The sequence below is a fragment of the Scyliorhinus canicula genome, chromosome 27 (assembly GCF_902713615.1).
Source record: "Scyliorhinus canicula chromosome 27, sScyCan1.1, whole genome shotgun sequence".
Classification (NCBI taxonomy): domain Eukaryota; kingdom Metazoa; phylum Chordata; class Chondrichthyes; order Carcharhiniformes; family Scyliorhinidae; genus Scyliorhinus; species Scyliorhinus canicula.
The window spans coordinates 12,192,582-12,215,648 of NC_052172.1; the positions used below are offsets into that span (position 1 = coordinate 12,192,582).

The window sequence follows — 23,067 nt, forward strand, 5'->3', positions numbered from 1 at the left end:
ATTCTCGGCATATTTGGATTCCAGGGAATGATTTCCATCTCCCTGCGTGCATGCTCTCCAGGACCTCAGAAAACAGGTTGATCTGATTGATCGCCCGGCTCCACCAGCACCGGCCAATCAATACAGGTATCCGAATCCCTCATTGTGTCATCCCTCTGGTTCAAGTGTAAAGAGGTTGCTTTACGACAATGCAGTTATGCAAAGAAGTGCTCCTTGAATTCGGGGCCTGATTGAAGGGGTTTTCAAAGGGAATGTCTTTCCCAGGTTCCAATGTCATCTCTGAGGGGGTCGCGCGGGTCAATCCCAATCCAGTGTGGTACTGCGGGTGTGCTGCACCGTCGGGTTATATCCTTCACAAGAGACATTAAAGCGAGGGTCTGAGTGCCCTTTCAGGAGAGTGCAATAGGTCCACTGGCACTATTTTGAAGATAAGCGGGGAAGTTGCCCATGTTGTCCGCTATCTATTCCTCAGCCAGCACCATTTTAGAAGCAGACAGTTTGTCCATTCACACACTGCGGTCTGTGAGATCTCACTCTGCAGATTGGCAGCTGCACTCACTGCGTTACAACAGTGATTAGGCTTCAAAAGTACTTAATTGGCTGCAGGGTGGTTGGAAATTCCAAGGTTGTGAAAGGTGCTATATAGATGCAGGTTTGTCCTTTTACTGATTCATTCCACATAGTCCTTGCTCTATCCTGGAGTAATGTGGAGCAAGTAGTCAATTTCTCTAAACGGCTCTGGTCACAGAATTTGTACGGTGCAGGAGACCATTTCGCCGATTGAGCCTGCGTCGCTCTTTGAAAGGGCGTCACAGTGGTTAGCACCGCTGCTTCACCGCGCCATGGACCAGGATTCGATTCCCGGCTTGGGTCACTGTCTGTGCAGAGTCTGCACTTTCTCCCCATGTCTGCGTGGGTTTCCTCCGGGTGCTCCGGTTTCCTCCCACAAGCCCCGAAAGACGTGCTGTTAGGTGAATTGGATACTCTGAATTCCCCCTCAGTGTACCCGAACAGGCGCTGAAATGTGGCGACTAGGGGCTTTTCACAGTATCTTCATTGCAGTGTTAATGTAAGCCTTCTTGCGACACGAATAAAGATGATTATTATGAGCATTCCCATCGTGCCATTCTCCCTGTATCCCCGCACATTATTTCTCTTCAGGTAACAAGCAAATTCCCTTTTGAAAGCTTCAATTGAACCCCCATCCACCACACTCAGGGAGCGCAGTCCAGACCGTAACCGCTCACTGCCTGAAAATGTTTTTTTTCCCGTACCGCTTCTTCCAATTATTTTAAATCTGTGCCCCCTCGTTCTTGTTCCTTTCACAAGTGGGAATAGCTTCTCCTTCCCGATCTACCGAGTCCAAACTCCCAATGATTTTGAGCACCTCTATCAAGTCTCCAAAGAAAACAGTCCGAACCTCTTCAACCTATCTTCATAACTGGTGGTTCCTCCTCCTAGGAACCATGTTTTTCTGCATCCTCTTCAATGCCTTCACATCTCTCCTAAAGCGGCCAGAACTGGACACAGCTGGCTGAATACGCGTTCAACATAACCTTGCTCTTGTACTCTTGTAAACTCTATTAATAAAACTTAGGAGACTGTATGTTTTATTAACTGCTCTCCAACCTGTGCTGCCACCTTCAGTGGCTTACGCACATATCCTCGGGTCTCTCTTCTCTTGCTCCCTTGAGAAAAGTGCCCTCTATGTTATACTGTTTCTCCATGTGACTTCCTACCAAAAGGTATCGTGTCCAGATTTCTCAGCTTTGAACTTTGCCTGCCTCTTATCCGCCTATACCACCAATTTGTTAACGTCCTTTTGAAGTTCTACACCGTCCTCCTCGCAGTCCGCAATGCTTCCAAGTTTTGTATCACCTGCAAACTTTGATGTTGTGCCCTGAACACCGAGCAGTAAATTATTGATGCTTTAAGGAAAAGCAGGGTTCCCAACGCTGACCCCTGGGGAACTCGGCTACCAACCTCCTTCCAGCCCGAAAAACATCCATTAACCTCGACTCCATGTTACCTGTCACCCGGCCAATTCTGTATCCATGAGCTGAAAATCACAGAATTTACAGTTCAGAAGGAGGCCATTCGGCCCATCGAGTCTGCACCGGTCCTTACAAAGAGCACCCTACTGAAGCCCACGTATCTTCCCTATCCCCGTAGCCCATTCACCCCTACTTAACATTTTTTGGACACTAAGGGAAATTTAGCACAGCCAATCCACCCTAACCTGCACATCTTTGGACTGTGGGAGGAAACCGGAGCACCCGGAGGAAACCCACACAGACATGGTGAGAGCGTGCAGACTCCGCACAGACAATGACCCAGCCGGGAATCGAACCTGGGACCCTGGAGCTGTGAAGCAACCGTGCTAACCACTATGCTGCCATGCTGCCCAATAATGCTATAATGATTCAAGTCTAGCATGTGACACTGTATCCATTGCATTTTGGAACTCTTGTGTGTGCCACATCAACAGTATTACCCGCATTAACCCTCTGTTACCTCTTCAAAAACAACTTCAAGCTTGTTAAGCAAGATTTCCCCATAAATACATGCTAGCTTTCCTTAACGAATCCCCATTTGCCCATTTTGTACCAAAGTTTCAAGAGGTTACCCCACCACTGAAGAAAACTCAGGTTGCTGGGCTCAGTGCTGCACCCTTTTTTTGAGCAAGGTACAAGGTTTACATTTCTCTAGTCCTCTGGTATCGGAGTCTAAGGAAGACTGAAAAACAGTGGCCAGTGCCCCTGCGATGTTCACTTTCGCTTCACTCCGTGCCTCTGGATGCATCTCATCTGGTCCTGATGCCTTATCCAGTTTAATATAGACCGCATTTATGATGCCACCTCATCAATTTTATTGTGTCTGAATTACTTCCTTTTTCATCATGGCCGAGGTCTCACCTTCTTCCTTAATTTCTGTCTCTTTTGTCATCCAGGAAGCTCCGGATTTGTTTGCCCAATCTTCCCTTACGAGGGAATATACTCTGACTGTACCTAAACCACCTTGTCTTTGAACCTGCATCTGTAACTTGTCAATCTTATTTACCATACTTCATGCATTCACAGACTTGCACGAGAACCCTGGTTTACACTTTGCTCTACCCCTGCCTACTAACTTACTATTCTAGTGCTATCTGTCTTTCCCAGTATTCTGTGCACCTTAGCATTGCTGTCTGATATTATCGTCTGTTTCCAACACCCCTTCCAAGTTGGTCGAAATCCTCCCCAATAGCATCAGCAAAGCACTTGGTTCTGGCTGTAAATAGGTGCAGTCCGCCTGGCTTGTATGGGCTTCATCTCCCTTATAGCCAGTCTTAATATAATTATTGTCACAAGTAGGCTTACATTAACACTGCAATGAAGTTACTGTCAAAAGCCCCTAGTCGCCACATTCCGGCGTCTGTTCGGGTACACGGAGCGAGATTTCAGAATGTCCAATTCACATAACAGCACGTCTTCCGGGACTTATGGGAGGAAACCCACGCAGTCATGGGGAGAACGTGCAGACTCCGCACAGACAGTGACCCAAGCCGGGAATCGAATCCGGGTCCTTGGCGCGGTGAAGTAGCAGTGCTAACCACTGTGTTGCCCTTTCAGAGAGCGACGCAGGAATCGAAAGCCCTTCCTCCTGCACCATCTTTCCAATGAACAAAGAAAAGTACAGCACAGGAACAGGCCCTTCGGCCCTCCAAGCCTGTGCCGATCATGCTAACCGTCTAAACTAAAACCTTCTACACTTCCAGGGTCCGTATCCCTCTATTCCCATCCTATTCATGTATTTGACAAGATGCCCCTTAAATGTCACTATCGTCCCTCCTGCCACCAGCTCGCATTGGCTGCTTTATCCTCCCTTTTTTGTACCTGGTACTGGGAATAATCTGGCGATTACAACTTTTGAAGTCCTGTTTGCTAATTTCCTCCCTAGTTCTCTAAATTCTGACTGCAGGATCACATCCCTCTTCCTGCCTGTGTTGTGCGTACCGATGTGGACTGCGACTGCTGGCAAACAGGGTGTTGTGCAGCCGTTCAACAGCATCCTTGACCCTGGCACCAGGGAGACAGAACATCATCCTGGATTCATGTCTGCAGCCACAGAAACACCCATCTATTCCCCTAACTAAAGACTCACCTATCGTTATTGATCTTGACAGCTGAGCTACCAGTGGTCTTGGCTCTGGATGCACTTTCCAGTTGAACTACCACTCTGGTCAGTGTTCAGAACTGGCTACTGGTTGGGGAGTGGGGTGCGTGCGTGTGTGTGTGTGATGGGGTGTGTGTGTGTGGAAAGGAAGGCTCCTGCACTATCTGCCTTTTCCTTTCTAGCTGCCTGGTGATCACCCACTCCCTCTCTCTGCATACCTTTAAGCTGAGGGGTTTCCACGTTCTCTCCGTGTCTGGGTAGGTTTCCTCCGGGTGCTCCACAGTCCAAAGACATGCAGGTTGGGTGGGGGCACTCTTTCAGAGGGGCTGTACACACTCGATGGGCTGAATGGCCTCCATCTGCACGGTTGGGATTCTATGATTCCCTGTAATGTTACACTTTGGTCCGTTGTTTCTGAAGGTGGATCTGAATCCACAGACTGTAATAGCTCCAAATTTTTGTGTTCTCGTTATCTTGTGCTCTCTCTCCTTTTTCTCGCGCCCCCTCTCCCTCGCGCCCCCTCCCCTCGCGCCCCCTCTCCCTCGCGCCCCCCTCTCCCTCGCCCCCCCCCTCTCCCTCGCTGCCCCCCTCTCCCTCGCGCCCCCCCTCTCCCTCGCTGCCCCCCTCTCCCTCGCTGCCCCCCTCTCCCTCGCTGCCCCCCTCTCCCTCGCTGCCCCCCCTCTCCCTCGCGCTGCCCCCCTCATCCCGCGCGCCCCCTCGCCCGCCCCCTCCCCCTCCCTCGCGCGCCCCGTCTCCCTCGCGCGCCCCGTCTCCCTCGCGCGCCCCGTCTCCCTCGCGCGCCCCCTCTCCCTCGCGCGCCCCGTCTCCCTCGCGCGCCCCGTCTCCCTCGCGCGCCCCCTCTCCCTCGCGCCCCCCCTCTCCCTCGCGCCCCCCCCTCTCCCTCGCGCCCCCCCCTCTCCCTCGCGCCCCCCCCTCTCCCTCGCGCCCCCCCTCTCCCTCGCGCCCCCCCTCTCCCTCGCGCCCCCCCTCTCCCTCGCGCCCCCCCTCTCCCCTCGCGCCCCCCCCCTCTCCCTCGCGCCCCCCCTCTCCCTCGCGCCCCCTCGCTTCTCGCGCCCTCACCACTTTTAAGGTCTAGCCGTGATTTGAAGTGATTGTCAAAGCTCCTTTGTGCCGCTGCTGGAAGTGCAGGTCTGGAGAATCACATATTCGTTCAACATACTGTGGATGCTGGAAATCAGCGGGAGGAAAAGAGTTGTCGTTTTCGGTTGAGCGATCTTTCTTCAGAACTGGCCCTCTGAGGAAAAATTACTCAACCTGAAATGTTAACCTCGCTTCCCCCTCCACTGTTGCTGCATGACCTACCGAGCAGTTCCAGCAGTATTTTTTTTTGCTTTGTTTTTATTTTTGGAGGATTGCGTTTCCCTGCATTTCATTGCTGGTCTCTAAGGGGAAACGCAAATGTAGCGATCCTTTCAGCCGAGGCAAGTAGTCCTCGTCAGAATTTCTGTTGTGGTTCCTGAAGGCAATGTAATCCCGTTCGCTGAAGACTGATTCATGCCGTACTGGAGACTGGCACGAGAACTGGGTTTATTCCGTGTTCCTGCTTTCCTCGTGTGTACGGAATGCCGATAATTGGCTTCAATGCTCATCCCAAATGGCTCTCGAGTAGTCGCCGACGCATTTAGTTTGTGGAATTTGTGTTCACGTTTGGCATGTACACATTACTAACCAGGAACTCAGTTGTTTCCCATCCCTAGTCTCCCTTGTAGGCAGTGGCTTACCCAGCAGCACCATGAACCGCGAGGTTCGCGTGGTGAAGGTGCTCCCACAGCGCTCTGCTGTGGAAAGGGGCCTTGGAGAGATACTGCAGGGCGCTGCTGGTGGAGGAGGTATTGTCCCAGACCGGACAGGCAACCTTCCCTGAAGCGGTTGGTATTTTACAACACAACATCTAACACTAAACTAATTCATTGACAAAGGCAGAGTAGTGTGGCGTATTAAGTTGTTCTGCATGAAGCATCTGGCCCAACAGCAGCAAACGGTCATTCTGTGAGTAAGTAATCAGGTTTGCCTTCCAACACGGAAGGCAACTCTCTCCATTTGCCACAACAGGGGTGAAACTCTTACAATTCTTTCAAGTTCATAGAATTAAAGAATTTACAGTGCAGAAGGAGGCCATTCGGCCCATCGAGTCTGCAAGAATGAGCACCCCACTTAAACCCACCCCGTAACTCGGCAATCTCACCTAACCTGACAATTTAGCATGGCCGATCCACCTAACCCGCACATCTTTGGACTGTGGGAGGAAACCAGAGCACCCGGAGGAAACCCACGCACACACGGGGAGAATGTGCAGACTCCGCAGGCAGTGACCCAAATTGTACCGGTTCGGGAAGTTTACAGCTGCGTTCCCTGGTTGACCATTAGCCTGGTGAACACCAGAGAGGCAACAGTGGGGGAAATGTTACTGAGGAACACCCGCAAACCAAGGGCAGTCTGCGGTGTGAGCCACTGCTCTGTCAGGCTCCTGCTCAAATCATGGCCCCCGCCCTAGCCAGAAGCTTGTGGGTTCAATCCCGCCCCAGGGACTTGCCAAATTGACTCTTTAATGCAGTGCTGAGGGGGATCTGTGGCATCCTTCAGGTAAGATGTTGAACCGAGGCCTTGTCAGATAGGATGTGAAATAGTGATTGTAAAAGTACCCCCATCTTTTCAAATGTATTTGTAATCACCGATACTGTCCTCTAAATAATAGCGCCACACTCTAATAGCAAGGTAAATTCTGCACCAATATGGCCAGAATGTTCTTTTGGGCATCTTCTCATCCCAAAACTGGAGCGAGACACTCCTGAACTGTCATCAGTCAACCTCCTGGTGCCCAAAACCTGGTGATTTTCATGACTAGGCCCGGAGGTTTCCTTCCTAAACCTTTCCACCTCTCTTCCCGCATTTTACGGTGCCCCTTCAAGCTGACCCTTTTGGCCATCTGTCCTAATGTCTCCTTATCTGGCTCAATGTCCGTTTTAAAAAACATTTATTAATTCCAAGGATGTGGGCGTCACTGGCTAGATCAGCAGCTGTTGTCCATCCCTAATTGCCCTGGAGAAGGTGGTGAGCTACCCTGAGCCGCTGCAATTCACGTGGTGTAGGTACACCCACCGTGCGGTTAGAGAGAAGAAGTTCCAGCATTTTGACCCGGCGACAGTGACGGAACGGCCGATGTATTTCCAGGTCAGGGCGGTGAGTGACTTGGAGGGGAGCCTCCAGGTGGTGGGTTCCCAGGTATCTGCTGCCCTTGTCCTTCTAGATGTAGTGGTGGTGGGTTTAGAAGGTGCTGTCCAAGGAGTCTTGGTGAGTTGCTGCAGCAGTGTACACGGCTGCCGCTGTGCGTGCTAATCAAGTTGGCTGCTTAGTCCTGGCTCCTGTCGAATATCTTGGTGTGTGTGTGTTAATGCCATTGAATTTGGGTGGCGCGGTAGCACAAGTGGATAGCACTGTGGATTCACAGCGCCAGGGTCCCAGGTTCGATTCCCTGCTGGGTCACTGTCTGTGTGAAGTCTGCACATTCTCCCCGTGTCTGCGTGGGTTTCCTCCGGGCGCTCCGGTTTCCTCCTACAGTCCAAAGACGTGCAGGTTAGGTGGATTGGCCATGATAAATCGTCCTTAGTGTGCAAAAAGGTTAGGCGGGGTTATTGGGGTACAGGGATAGGGTGGAAGTGAGGGCTTAAGTGGGGTCGCTGCAGTCTCGATGGGCCGAATGGCCTCCTTCTACACTATGTTCTGTGAGTATTAACGGGCGATGGTAGATTCTGTCTGGAGATTGTAGGAGATGGTCATTACCTGGCGCCAGTGTCACTTGTCAGCCCAAGCCTGGATATTGTACAGGTCTTACTGCTTATGGGCCCGCACTGCTTCAGTATTTTCTGACACTGCTCTGAAGCACCTTGGGACACCGAAGGAGCTACGTAAATGCAAGATAATATTTTTTCCCAAAAAGTCCAGCAATGGTTTTGGTTTGCCTCACGGACCCCCGGATCCCGAAACACTGACGTGAAAGATGTCACAGTGCCATTTGCCATGGACGTGGAAGGTGTTTTGCCAGGCTTTCTGGTCAAATGTTTTTCCTTCAATCAACATCGCTTGTGGGGGGAAAAAAAAAATATGCAGATCATCTGATCATGATCTCATTGCTGTTTGTGGAAGTCTGTTGTGAGCAAATTGGTTGCTGTGGTTGCTGCAGTACACTTCCCGAGTCCTCCCCTGGCTGTGTGTGAGGTGCTTTTGAGGCGCCTCAAGAGGCGCCATGCGAATGCAAGTTTCGTTTTCCTCTTCTGAAGCTCAGCCAGCCGGCGTGGTGTGAATTCTGAGCTGGAAGCTTGTGGTTGAATTCTGTGTAAGAGGAACATGTTGCTATGCAAAGAGTGAGTCATTGTTAAAGCAGAAAAAGGTGTTTTTATTTTTAGCATCATTTTGATGCTTTCTTGTGGGGTGATCACAGCCGTGCTTCCCAATCCTTGATTTGTTCATAGTGGATTTTTGTGCCGGGGCGAGAGGGGAGGGGGGGCAAGGTATTGCTGAACTCTGTTCGAGTAAACCAAAATAATTCCACGCTCGGGGATTTGCCAGGGAGGTTGTGGGTACAAGCAGCAGCTTATTACGAGTAGTTGGTTCTGACAACAATGGGATCATTGTGCTTGGGTTAATGCATCTCAATGTTGTGTGATAATTACAAGTCATCTCATTTAAGTTGAATGTTTTCCCCCTCCTGTGTGCTTTATATTGTGGTAAATTTAGAAGATTGACACTGGCGGAAAGATTGTCTCCTCTGGGAATGCTGCAGCAGTGAGGGGGTGGAGGTTGGGGCGGGTTGGGGGGCTGTTGTCAATGGTCTAAAATGATCACTAAGAAGCAAAGTTCTCTGAAACTTATTTTGTGTGCAGAGTGGTTAGAGCGGGTTAACCCCTTCCCTCATTTCTTATTGGATTACTTTCCATGTCTCTAACCACCTTCTACTACCCCCCCCTCCTCGTCTCCTGCCCCTCCCTCCCCCACCGGGCCATCATGTTTTAATTCATTTACGGGAGATGGCTGGGCCCAACATTTTCTGCCCATCCCTAATTGCCCCATGAGAACATAAGAACTAGGAGCAGGAGTCGGCCATCTGGCCCCTCGAGCCTGCTCCGCCATTCAATGAGATCATGTCTGATCTTTTGTGGACTCAGCTCCATTTTCCTGCCCGAACGACATAACCTTTTATTCCTTTGTTCTTCAAAAAAACTATCTATCTTTATCTTAAAAACATTTAATGAAGGAGCCTCAACCGCTTCACTGGGCAAGGAATTCCATAGATTCACAACCCTTTGGTTGAAGACGTTCCTCCTAAACTCAGTCCTAAATCTACTTCCCCTTATTTTGCGGCTATGCCCCCAGTTCTGCTTTTACCCGCCAGTGTAAACAACCTGCCCGCATCTATCCTATCTATTCCCTTCATAATTTTATATGTTTCTATAAGATCTCCTCTTCCCCCCCCCCCCCCCCCCCTCCCCCGCATCCTTCTAAATTCCAACGAGTACAGTCCCAGTCTACTCAACCTCTCCTCTTAATCCAACCCCTTCAGCTCTGGGATTAACCTAGTGAATCTCCTCTGCACACCCTCCAGTGCCAGTATGTCCTATCTCGGATAAGGAGACCAAAACTGAACACACTACTCCAGGTGTGGCCTCACTAACATCTTATACAATTGCAGCATAACCTCCCTAGTCTTAAACTCCATCCCTCTAGCAATGAAGGATAAAATTCCATTTGCCTTCTTAATCACCTGTTGCACCTGTAAACCAACTTTTTGCGACTCATGCACTAGCACACCCAGGTCTCTCTGCACAGCAGCATGTTTTAATATTTTATCATTTAAATAATCATCCCTTTTGCTAGTTATTCCTACCAAAATGGATAACCTCACATTTGTCAACATTGTATTCCATCTGCCAGACCCTAGCCCATTCACTTAACCTATCCAAATCCCTCTGCAGACTTCCAGTATCCTCTGCACTTTTTGCTTTACCACTCATCTTCGTGTCGTCTGCAAACTTGGACACATTGCCCTTGGTCCCCAACTCCAAATCATCTATGTAAATTGTGAACAATTGTGGGCCCAACACTGATCCCTGAGGGACACCACTAGCTACTGGTTGCCAACCTCAGAAACACCCATTAATCCCCACTCTTTGCTTTCTATTAATTAGCCAATCCTCTATCCATGCCACTACTTTACCCTTAATGCCATGCATCTTTATCTTATGCAGCAACCTTTTGTGTGGCACTTTGTCAAATGCTTTCTGGAAATCCAGATATACCACATCCATTGGCTCCCCGTTATCTACCACACTGGTAATGTTCCACTAAATTAGTTTGGCACAACCTGCCCTTTATGAACCCATGCTGCCCAATGGGACAATTTTCATCCAGGTACCTTGCTATTTCTTCCTTGATAATAGATTCTAGCATCTTCCCTACTACCGAAGTTAAGCTCACTGGCCTATAATTACCCGCTTTCTGCCCATCTCCTTTTTTAAACAGTGGTGTCACGTTTGCTAATTTCAAATCCGCCGGGACCACCCAGAGTCTAGTGAATTTTGGTAAATTATCACTAGTGCATTTGAAGGTAGTGGTGAGCCGTCTTCTTGAGCCGCTGCAGTCCGTGTGGTGTAGGTACACTGACAGTGCTGTTAGCGAGGGAGTTCCAGGTTTTTGAAGGAACGGACGATATATTTCTAAGTTTAAGAGCAGTGAGGTTATGCTGCAACTGTACAGGACCCTGGTGAGACCACATTTGGAGTATTGTGTGCAGTTCTGGTCACCTCATTATAGGAAGGATGTGGAAGCATTGGAAAGGGTGCAAAGGAGATTTACCAGGATGCTGCCTGGATTGGAGGATAGGTCTTATGAGGAAAGGTTGAGGGAGCTAGGGCTTTTCTCTTTGGAGCGGAGGAGGATGAGAGGTGACTTAATAGAGGTTTATAAGATGATGAGGGGGATTGATAGAGTGGACGTTCAGAGATTATTTCCTCTGGTGGATGTAGCTGTTACAAGGGGACATAACTATAAGGTTCGGGGTGGGAGATGTAGGAGGGATATCTGAGGTGGGTCTTTACTCAGAGAGTGGTTAGAGTGTGGAATGGACTGCCTGCTGTGATAGTGGAGTCGGACACTTTAGGAACTTTCAAGAGGCTATTGGATAGGCACATGGAGCACACCAGAATGAAGGAGTGGGATAGCTTGATCTTGGTTTTGGACAAAGCTCAGCACATCATCGAGGGCCGAAGGGCCTGTTCTGTGCTGCACTGTTCTATGTTCTGAGTTAAGATGGTGAGTGACTTGAAGTGGAACCTCCAGGTGGTGGGGTACCCAGGTATCTGCTATCCTTGACCACTACCATCTAGAAGGACGTGAGTTTGGAAGGTGCTGCCGAAGGAGCCTTGGTGAGTCCCTGCAGTGAATCTTGGAGATGGTACACGCGGCTGCCACTTCAATGGTGAAGGAATTGAATGGTGGTGGAATTGGTGCCAATCAAACAGGGCTGCTTTGTCCTGGATGGCGTTGGAGCCGAGTGTTGTTGGAGCTGCACTCACCCAGGCAAGTGGAGAGTATTCCATCACACTTGTGCCTTGTAGATGGTGGACAGGCTTTGGGGGGTCAGAAGGTGTATTACACTCCAGAATTCCCAGCCTCTGACCTGCTTTTATACCTGAGTATTTATGTGGCTAGTCCAGTTCCGTTTCTGGCCAGTGGTAACCCCCAGGGTGTTGATAGTGGGGATTCAGCGGTGGGAGTGCCATCGAATGTCACAAGCAGCCAGGGGAACAATCAGGAGAGGCAAGGTTCAGCAAACCTATCACCACCTGCTCTCTCATCCCTCAAGAGGGAATCCTACAAGGCCCAGAGCATTTATGCACAGCAAGCTCCCATTAGCACAATGGGCCGAATGGCCTCCTCTTGGATTGCAAACTAGTCCCTTGGGTGTTTTCACTTTAAGTGGACACGGTGTTAAATTTCACCTATTAGTGAAAGTTGGTGATTGCTCAGATTAACATAAAGGGGAGCTGATGGCTTAGTGGTACTGTCACTGGGCTAATCTAGGGACGCAGGGCAATGCTCTGGAGCCCCAGGTTCAAATCCCACCACGGCAGCTGGTGAATTCAGTAAAAACCTGGCATGAAAAGTGTTAACGATGACCATGAAACCCTTGTTGACTGTCGTAAAAATCCATCTTGGTTCACTGCTGCCCTTTAGGGAAGGAAATCTGCCGTCCTTACCATTGACTGGCTCTGAAATGGCCCAGCAAGCAGGGCAATTAGGGATGGGCAATAAGGGCCGGCCCAGCCGGTGAGTGCCGTCGCCCCCCATGGAATGAATTCAAAACTAATAATTCTGTGGTTTCATTGCATTCATCTTGCATTTTGAAATGTGGAATTTTGTTACCCAGTGTGATGAGAGGCATGGATCGCTCTGAGATTTTGGAGCAGTCAAACGCCGACCTGGTTTCTCAGACTGCATAACCTGAGCTCTCCCGAGTACCTCCAACCTGACTCTGCATTCTCACACTGTTCTCACAAAGTTCAATGATTTTGCCGAGCCTTTCACACTATCCTGGAGCTCCTTCTGCCCTTTGGAAGCCCCGAGCTATTCCGTGAACTGTCCACGCTCGATGCGAGCGCTGAAATGTAGCAGTTCTTGGCCAGCTTGTCACAGTAACCAGTTTATCGCGGCCGTCCCTGATCGCTTTCTCTATCTCTGGCTCCCTCCCCACTTCAGCCCCATGACTGAAGGAGGTGGCGTTCCCACCGTTTGGTGGCCCCGGGTGAGCAAGAGAGTGAGAATTCAGCCCCCTAGGAGCAAGAATCTTCGGTGCTCCAAGGTGACCAAATCCTGGCGGAAGAGGGAATATATAAATACTGATGTGGGGCTTTTTGCAGCCTGTGGATGCCTCAAAACATTGTCAGCATTGTAAGTTTGCACCTTGGTGTCCCAACAGGGCGGCAGGGTAGCAGAGTGGTTAGCACTGTTGCTTCACAGCTCCAGGGACCCAGGTTCGATTCCCGGCTTGGGTCACTGTCTGTGCGGAGTCTGCACATTCTCCCCGTGTGTGCGTGGGTTTCCTCCGGGTGCTCCGGTTTCCTCCCACAGCCCAAAGATGTGCAGGTTGGGTGGATTGGCCATGCTAAATTGCCCTTGGTGTCCAAAAAAAGGTTAGGTGGGGTTGCTGGGCTATGGGGATAGGGTGGAAGTGAGGGCTTAAGTGGGGTCGGTGCAGACTCGATGGGCTGAATGGCCTCCTTGTGCACTGTAGGTATTCAATGATTCTATGAAACTCTGCAGATTCCCACAGGCACATAATGAGCAGATAATATATTGGTTGAGAGATGTTTTTGAGCATTATCTTCACACACACACTCACTATTTCCCCTTATGGGGAATAGTGTGGGAAGGATTTCCGAACTGGTTCTCAACCCGTTAGGAACGCTCCCTGCGTGGTTAACAAGACCTGGCGCTGGACTTGAACCCGGAGCTTCTAGTCCAGAGGTAGGGATGCCACTGCTTTGCCATAAGGCCGCTAGGCTGAGGGCTGAATGTTGGCCAGGACGCCGGGGAGATCTCCTTCGCTGCCCTTTGAAAGTAGCGCCGTGGGGACGCTCCACATCAACCTGAAATTAAATGTGTCTTTGGGGTTTTTAAACTTTCCGTCATTCCTCTTCTGTGGACTGCCGATCTACAGCGACCCTGAGATAAGTCTCCAGTAAGGTGCATTGCCTGGCCTTCTGCGACAAAGCATTTCAGCAGGTGAGGTGACACCTTCCACAGAGGTGGCCGACCCGGAGGCGCTCCAGCCCTGGGTGCTGGTGGCAGCAATCTGTGTGTACGTAGGGCCCCACGTGAAAGGAGGTCAGGCTGTCCCAGTGCAGTTACAGTGACCTGGCAGTGGAACAGACCGCCATGTTGCCAAACCCCGCCCCTCCAGGCAATATGGTGAATGGGGGCGATCGTAACTGTTTATGGTTGTTGGGGAGGAATCGGGTGTCGCGGAGGAATTGGCCAGTGTTCTTATTGCCTGTGGGGCTTTTCACTGCTTTTCCGAAGGAGGTGACACAGCTGCGTGACAGGGATGAAGCGCTTAGTCATGGCTGCAGCTCGCCGTGTCGTGGGGCTGGCTTGTCGAACCATGTTGGCCTTCTCGTGCTCCGTTGCCTTTGGAGCGGGCGAACGCGGTGTCCGCCGGCACCCATGAGACCTTCCGTGCCGACCTACAGTGCCTCACTGACACTGGATCACATTTTGGTTGAATGCTTCAAGTCTCATTTGTGATTTGCCCTTTGGTGAAAGCAGATTCCCTTTAAGGGACTGTCCCTTTAATATGTACCTCAGGTAATGTAGTTTTCTTGCTTATTTATGTTAATCAGAATAGTTGGGAAGTGATGCCTGTAAGCTGTTTGCATTTATGGTCACGCAGCAGCTTTAAGCTACCACCTGCGCTGCTCACAGGTCGTCTCTGTTTAAGGGTGTGTGTGGGTGGGTGTAGGTGTGTGTGTCGGTTGTGTGTGTGTCGGGTGTGTGTGTGTCGGTTGTGTGTGTGTGTGTCGGTTGTGTGTGTGTGTGTCGGGGTGTGTGTGTGTGTGTGTCGGGGTGTGTGTGTGTGTGTGTCGCGGGTGTGTGTGTGTGTGTCGGGGTGTGTGTGTGTGTGTGTCGGGGTGTGTGTGTGTGTGTGTCGGGGTGTGTGTGTGTGTCGGGGTGTGTGTGTGTGTCGGGGTGTGTGTGTGTGTGTGTCGGGGTGTGTGTGTGTGTGTGTGTCGGGGTGTGTGTGTGTGTGTGTCGGGGTGTGTGTGTGTGTGTGTGTCGGGGTGTGTGTGTGTGTGTGTGTCGGGGTGTGTGTGTGTGTGTGTCGGGGGTGTGTGTGTGTGTGTGTCGGGGTGTGTGTGTGTGTGTGTCGGGGGTGTGTGTGTGTGTGTCGGTGTGTGTCTGTATGTGTCGGGGTGTATCTGTGTAGGTGTCGGGGTGTGTGGGTGTCGGGGTGTGTGGGTGTCGGGGTGTATGTGTGTGTGTCGGGGTGTATGGTGTGTGTCGGGGTGTGTGTGTGTGTGTCGGGGGTGTGTGTGTGTGTGTCGGGGTGTGTGTGTGTGTGTGTGTCGGGGTGTGTGTGTGTCGGGGTGTGTGTGTGTGTGTGTGTGTGTGTCGGGGTGTGTGTGTGTGTGTGCCGGGGTGTGTGTGTGTGTGTGTGTCGGGGTGTGTGTGTGTGTGTGTCGGGGTGTGTGTGTGTGTGTGTGTGTGCCGGGGTGTGTGTGTCGGTGTGTCGGGGTGTGTGTGTGTGTGTCGGGGTGTGTGTGTGTGTGTGTCGGTGTGTGTGTGTGTGTGTGTGTCGGTCGGTGTGTGTCGGTCGGTGTGTGTCGGTCGGTGTGTGTCGGTCGGTGTGTGTCGGTCGGTGTGTGTCGGTGTGTGTGTGTCGGTGTGTGTGTGTCGGTGTGTGTGTGTCGGTGTGTGTGTGTCGGTGTGTGTGTGTCGGTGTGTGTGTGTCGGTGTGTGTGTGTCGGTGTGTGTGTCGGTGTGTCGGTGTGTGTGTCGGTGTGTCTGTGTGTGTCGGTGTGTGTGTGTGTGTCGGGGGTGTGTGTGTGTGTGTCGGGGTGTGTGTGTGTGTGTGTCGGTGTGTCGGTGTGTGTGTGTGTGCCGGGTGTCGGTGTGTGTGTGTGTCGGTGTGTGAAGGTACTGGCCACGCACAGCAAAAATAGACTCCGTGGTCCTGGTTTGCTCTTGGCGCTCAGCATCAAGTGCCTGTTGGGATGAATAAAGTGGTCCAGTCAACATTTCCCGTTGATGCAAAACTCACTTTTGTTTGCAATTAAATTGAGATACACGTGTGTGTGGGTGTTCCTCCCTCTGCTGACTCATTACAATTTCTCTTGCTGCAGATTCCGTGCTGTGTTGGGGAAGAGGGGCGAGTTGCTGAGGATCCTGTCGTTGGGGGTCAGTGAGGGGCCTCCCCTCCATCTTTGAGTGAATCCGGGTGTTTTCCTCAGACTATTCTGGTACCAATATGAATGAAGTGTCAGTTGTGAAGGAGGGATGGCTTCATAAAAGAGGTGAGTGTGTATTCTGACGAGTTGATGCCACGAAAACGTTTGTTGATCACTAAACTCTAGGAAGCTGAGGCATCTCGGACAGCGCCTCTCCAAGCTGTTGGCCGTTACCACATAGGTGGGCAAAGGCAGCAGCTACGTGGGACCACCACCACCTGCAAGTTCCTCTCCAAATCATGCGCCGTGTTAAATTGGAACATCAGCCGCTCCTAAAGCCTGGAATTCCTGACTTAAAATCTTAGATTGCCTACCGTGCAGAAGCAGGCCCTTTGGCCCATCGAGTCTGCACCAACCCTCCGAAAGAGGACCCTATCGAGGCCCACTTCCCCCTCCCTATTCCCGCAACCCCACCAAACCTTCACATCTTTGGACTGTGGGAGGAAACCCGGGCAGACACGGGGAGAACGTGCAAACTGCACGCAGTCACCCAAGGCCGTAATTGAACCCGGGTCACTGGTGCTGTGAGGCATCAGTGCAAACCTCAATTGCACCGTGGGCACACCATTGCCTCCTCGAGGGTAGAATCATAGAATCTACAGTGCAGAAGGAGGCCATTCGGCCCATCAAGTCTGCACCAGCCCTCCAAAAGAGGACCCTATCGAGGCCCACCTCCCCCTCCCTATTCCCTCCTCGAGGGTAGAATCATAGAATCTACAGTGCAGTAGGAGGCCATTCGGCCCATCGAGTCTACAGCGGCCCTTGGGAAGAACACCCGACCCAAGTCCACACCCCTACCCTACCCCTGCAACCAGCAACCCCACCCAACCTTTTTGGACAATAAGGGACAATTTATCACGGCCAATCCACCTAACCTGCGCATCTTTGGACTGTGGGAGGAAACCGGAGCATCTGGAGGAAACCCACGCAGACACGGGGAGAACGTGCAGACTCCGCACAGACCCGCACAGGGTAGTTGTGGATAGACAATAGATGTCGGCCTTGCTGGCGACGCACGTCTCCAGATCGCGAATACATTTTCCAGAAAAGGCGCCTGCTCCACGTGACCAGAAGAGGCTGGTCCACAATATTTTGACCCTGGTTAGCAGGTGGAAAGAAGTGTGAATAAGAAATAATCCGTCAGTTTTATTATGACTGACTGCTAAGTGGAGAATGTGGCGTTAATAGTAACAGGGAATGCCTATTCATGATCAGGAAGTTCCATTTCCTCCCGTCGGGTTGTGAGACGGCTGAGATGGATGTTGAAATGAAATGAAAATCGCTTATTGTCACAAATAGGCCTCAGATCGGGTACATATGGAATGAATATACAATAGATGCCCAGGAATGAACTACAGATCTGAATCAAGAGTCTAAGGCAGTTTATATATAGCACAATGAAACCTAGAAGCAGCGCTCTCAATTTGAGAGCCATTGTCAAGTTTATTACCATGTTTTTAATTGAAAACACACCCCTAAGCTAGCGGGAGTAGTTTTTCCCCTATACGCTTTGTCAAAATCCTTACATTTTTGAATATATCTAATCGGATCACCTCCTGCTATGTGTCCCAGTGAGTTCTCCTCGTTAAAGTTTCTTATCCCTGATGTCGCCTCTGAATCTCTATACCGTCTGTCCCTTTCTGACATCCTATAGGGAGGAGGGGTTACGTTGAGCTCTTTTAAGTATTTGAGCTGCGTCCATGTTAATGATTAATGAAAGTTTAATCTTGTGTGCTCCGTGACACTTAGCAACCCATGCCTTTTAAAAAAAAATCAACTTAACACCTAACTTTAAAAAGAAAGCTGTTTATTGAGGTTTACCCCCCACCCCCGCTCCATTGCTCTGCTCTTAATGTTTTGTTGTTTACTCCGGTCTCCTGTACATCCTCGGTTTTCTTTACCCCAGCGTTGTTAATAGTGTTCTAATTATGTTGCTGGTATACACAAGTGGAGGGCATTGTTTCATTAAGCACTTAGGAAATTTGCCTTTTTATTAATTTGGTTTATCAAAAGAGTGTAAATGGGGAACAGCTGGGACACTGGGCTGTGTGGGAGCAGAGCTGCGGGGCGGCACAGTCGTTAGCACTGCTGCCTCAAAGCGCCAGAGACCTGGGTTCGCCTCCGACCTCGGGTGACTGTGTGGAGTTTGCACATTCTCCCCGTGTCTGTGTGGGTTTCCTCCCGGGTGCTCCGGTTTCCTCCCACAGTCCAAAATGTGCAGGTTAGGTGGGTTGTGGAGATTGTGGAAGCATTAGTGATCATCTTCCAGGAATCACTGGAGGCAGGAAGGGTCCCAGAGGACAGGAAAGCGGCTAATGTAACACCGCTGTTTAAGAAGAGAGGGAAGACGGGAAATTATAGGCCGGTTAGCCTGATTACGGTCATTGGTAAGATTTTAGAGTCTGTTATTAAAGATGAGATTGCGATGTACTTGGAAATGCATGGTAAAGTAGGACTGAGTCAGCACAGCTTTGTCAAAGGGAGGTCGTGTCTGACAAATCTCTTGGAGTTCTTTGAGGAGGTAGCAAGGAAGTTAGACAGAGGAAAACCAGTGGACATGATTTATTTAGATTTCCAGAAGGCCTTTGACAAGGTGCTGCATAGGAGACTTAAATAAAATAAGAGCCCATGGTGTTAAGGGTAAGATCCTGGCATGGATAGATGATTGGCTGACTGGCAGAAGGCAGAGAGTAGGGATAAAGGGGTCTTTTTCAGGATGGCAGCCGGTGTATCTCTGGGATCGGTGCTGGGACCACAACTTTTCACAATATACATTAATGATCTGGAAGAAGGAACTGTAGGCACTATTGCTAAGTTTGCAGATGATACAAAGATCTGCAGAGAGACAGGTAGTTTTGAGGAAGCAAAGGGACTGCAGAAGGATTTGGACAGGCTAGGAGAGTGAGCAAATGAAATACAATGTGGAAAAGTGTAAGGTTATGCACTTTGGAAGGAGGCATAGACTATTTTCTAAAGGGGTAAATGCTTAGGAAATCAGAAGCACAAAAGGACTTGGGAGTCCTTGTTCACGATTCTCTTAAGGTTAATGTCCAGGTTCAGTTGTAGTTAAGAAGGCAAAAGCAATGTTAGCATTCATGTCAAGAGGGCTAGAATACAAGACCAGGGATGTACTTCTGAGGCTGTATAAGGCTCTGGTCAGACCCCATTTGGAGTATTGTGAGCAGTTTTGGGCCCTGTATCTAAGGAAGGATGTGCTATCCTTGGAAAGAGTCCTGGGGAGGTTCACAAGAATGATCCCTGGAATGAAGAACTTGTCGTATGAGGAACGGTTGAGGACTCTGGGTCTGTACTCGTTGGAGTTTAGAAGGATGAGGGGGGAATCTTATTAAAACTTACAGGATACTGCAAGGCCTGGATAAGAATGGACGTGGAGAGGATGTTTCCACTTGTCGGAAAAACTAAAAGCAGAGGACACCATCTCAGACTAAAGGGACGGTCCTTTAAGACAGAGATGAGGAGGAATTTCTTCACCCAGAGGGTGGTGAATCTGTGGAACTGTTTGCTGCAGAAGGCTATGGAGGCCAGATCACTGAGTGTCATTAAGACAGAGATAGATCGGTTCTTGATTAATAAGGGAGAAGGCAGGAGAATGGGGGTGAGAAAATATCAGCCATGATTGAATGTTGGAGCAGACTCGATGGGCCAAATGGCCTAATTCTGCTCCTGTGTCTTCTGGTCTTATTGGCCCTGCTGATGTTGCCCAAAAGATTAGGTGGGGTTAGGAGTGAGGGATTGGGCCTAGGTAAGGGTGCTCTATCGGAGCAAGGGCCGATGCAGACTCGATGGGCCAAATGGCCGCCTTCTGCACTGTAGGGATTCTGTGATTGAACAAGTTAATATAAATAGGGGGATAGCTGGGGCACTGGGTTGGTATAGGAGCAGAGCTGTGAGACTGAACAAGTGAAGAGACTCAATGAAGAAAAGCCCCGTGTCTTGGTTTCGACCTTGCAGCCAGCTTGGGCCCTGTTTGCACATTGGTTACCGTGCTTTCCTTAAGATGGAAGCCGAGTCTTTGAATATTTTTAAGGCAGAGGTGGAACGGGTGATAGATTCTCGCTTTGAGGTTGCTATCAGATCAGCCATAATCTTATTAAATGAATGGCCCACTCCTCCTGGTCCTTGTTTGTATGTCCAGCTACTGGGGAACTAAACGCAGTGATTCCCTACCTGAACCTCCTTACCTCCATCTCCTTTTAAACCTACCTCTTTGACCAAATGTTTGGCCAACTGTCTGAATATCTCCTTCTGCAATCACGCTTCTGTGAAATGCCTTGGGATGTTTTACTTTGAATGCAGGTTGTTGGTTGCTCCTGGGTGAATGCACCTATGGTTCGACACCTGCCCTTTCAATCACTGATCTAAATATATTAATATTCCATCGGGCAGAAGATACAAAAGTCTGAGAACACGCACTAACAGATTCATAAACAGCTTCTTTCCCGCTGACTCCTGAATGACCCTCTTATGGACTGAACTGATCTCTAGGCATCTTCTCTACTGAGTAGCACTATTCTCCGTATGCTTCATGCTTCAGTGCCCCAGCTATCCCCCTATTTATATTATGCTTCTCCTATGGCTATGTACTTGTATCATGTATTTATCATATGTCCTATGTTTTGTCATGTATGGAACGATCTGTCTGGACTGTACGCGGAACAATACTTTTCACTGTACCTTAGTACACGTAACAATAAATCAAATTGTATTGATGATTTGACTGTTACGAAGGCAGACTGGTGGGATTGGGCGTACGACACTGATTGAGGATGAGTTTGGGCTATACTCGAGTGTAGGTGATAATTGGCAGTTGTGTCACATAAACCCTACAGTGCAGAAGGAGGCCATTCAGCCCATCGAGTCTGCATTGATGCTCTGATCCTAGGCCCACACCACCGCCCTATCCCTGTAATCCCATCTAACCTGCATATCTTTGGACACTAAGGGGCAATTTAGCATGACCAATCTACCTAACCACATCTTTGGACCGTGGGAGGAAACGCACGCAGACACAGGGGGGAACGTGCAAACTCCACACACAGGCAGTCACCCGAAGCTGGAATTGAATCCGGGTCCCAGGTCTGTGAGGCAGCAGTGCTAACCACTGTGCCGCCCTATCCTTGCAATTGGATGTGCGCGATGCGAATCTCGTACAGTTGACTCTCACTGACCTGGTCATGTGATTAATTTGGGACTATTCCCGTGCTCCTGGCTTGACTGTCTGCAGAAAACCTGTTGCCTGCCTCCCCATCCTTGGCCCAGTTGCATCTGCTTCCCAGAACGATTACCCCGCCCCCCCCCCGTCTTTCCCAGCCAACCAAGGTGCGACCCAGCATCTTTCCAGAACTCTGGTGATCGCCAAGTTCCCAAACCTAGACCCAACCAGCGATCTGTAAAGGTTTAGCATAACTTTCTATTGCTGTCGAATTCTCTCTTCATGAAGATCAGAAACTTGTGTTTTTTAAATTAATTCTGTTGACCAAAGTGTGTTAAACCTCCCCTCCCCCCCCCTTCCAACTCTCTCCAAAGTTTGTCTTTGCCTCTGCCTACGAGTGGCACCCTTGCCGGATCCTAAACCGAGCAGAGACGACGACTTTCACTCTGTTGTTTGCACAGCCCTTGGTTTGGGTCATCAATTGTGCTCGATGAACGGGAATCGTTGAATGGCAGCACAGGCCTGAGGGGCTGAATGGCCTACTCCTGTTTCCTATGTTTCATCAGTTATGCCCATCCCTATTTCAGGAACAAGCTTGCTGTGTTCATACTTGCAGAGTTTACAAGGGGAGCTGGAAGATGGAGGCCTTTCATTCCCTGTGATGTTCCATGCCAGTCCTCCGGATAATGGGCTGATCATTCGGATGGTTCACCGGAATGTCCAGGTGGACTCTAACCCTTTATTTTTCCGGTGGTGACTTGCGCCGTGCGTGGATGTGTTTTAAGTTGTGCGAGAGGTGGCGTCTTTCCAAATCTTAATGCACCATTTTCCCTGGGACCATTGCGGCATTGGCCAGTTGACCCAGCCGAATCGACTCTGTCTTAACCTTCCTCTTTGTTGCACGCAGGTGAATATATTAAAACATGGAGGCCCAGGTACTTCCTGTTGAAATCGGATGGCTCCTTTATTGGCTACAAAGAGAAGCCGGAGAGCCCAGATCACGGTTTGCCACCGTTAAACAACTTCTCTGTAGCAGGTGAGTCTTTGGTGGGGGAAGGGTCAGTAATACATTGGTTGAAGGGCCTACGTATGATGTACACCAGTTCCCCTCCAAGTCATGCACCCTAACGTGGCAATATGTTACCCTTCCTTCGTGGCTGCTTGGACCAAAATCCTGAAACTCTCCAGCTTAACGGTATTATAGGAGCAATGTGCTAGAGTTTTGTTGCAACAGCCCACCAATCTGCAACCTCTACTGTCTGGATGTACAAGGGAGGCAAGTTGCACCATAACACCACGGTAACACCATCGGCTCCCAGGTTTAGCGCCGAGCCGTAAACCGCCCTGATATGGGACTAAATGGGTGGCACAGCAGCACAGTGGTTAGCACAGTTGATTCACAGCGTCCGGGTCCCAGGTTTGATTTCCGGCTTGGGTCACTGTCTGTGTGGAGTCTGCACGTTCCCCCCCGTGTCTGCGTAGGTTTCCTCCGGGTGCTCCGGTTTCCTCCCACAGTCCAAAGATGCGCAGGTTGGGTGGATTGGCCACACTAAATTGCCCGTAGTGTCCAAAAAGGTTGGGTAGGGTTACTGGGTTAACTAACTTGCTAACCTCTGGACTGTGGGAGGAAACCGGAGCCCCTGGAGGAAACCCACGCAGGCACGGGGAGAACGTGCAAACCCCACACAGTCACCCAAGATCGGAATTGAACCAGGGTTC

The 23,067-nt window shown here is 50.2% G+C and overlaps 1 protein-coding gene across 3 annotated transcripts in view; it reads left to right on the forward strand.

The window, feature by feature from the left end:
• The window catches only part of LOC119958024 (RAC-beta serine/threonine-protein kinase), a 111,338-nt gene that overhangs the window by 58,861 nt on the left and 29,410 nt on the right, over positions 1-23,067 (forward strand). For all 3 annotated transcript variants that reach the window (XM_038786288.1, XM_038786287.1, XM_038786289.1), the window contains 2 exons: positions 16,071-16,241; positions 22,256-22,384. In XM_038786288.1, coding sequence (XP_038642216.1) covers positions 16,196-16,241; positions 22,256-22,384 — 175 coding nt within the window. In that variant the 5' untranslated portion in view covers positions 16,071-16,195. The remainder of the gene's footprint in view (positions 1-16,070; positions 16,242-22,255; positions 22,385-23,067) is intronic.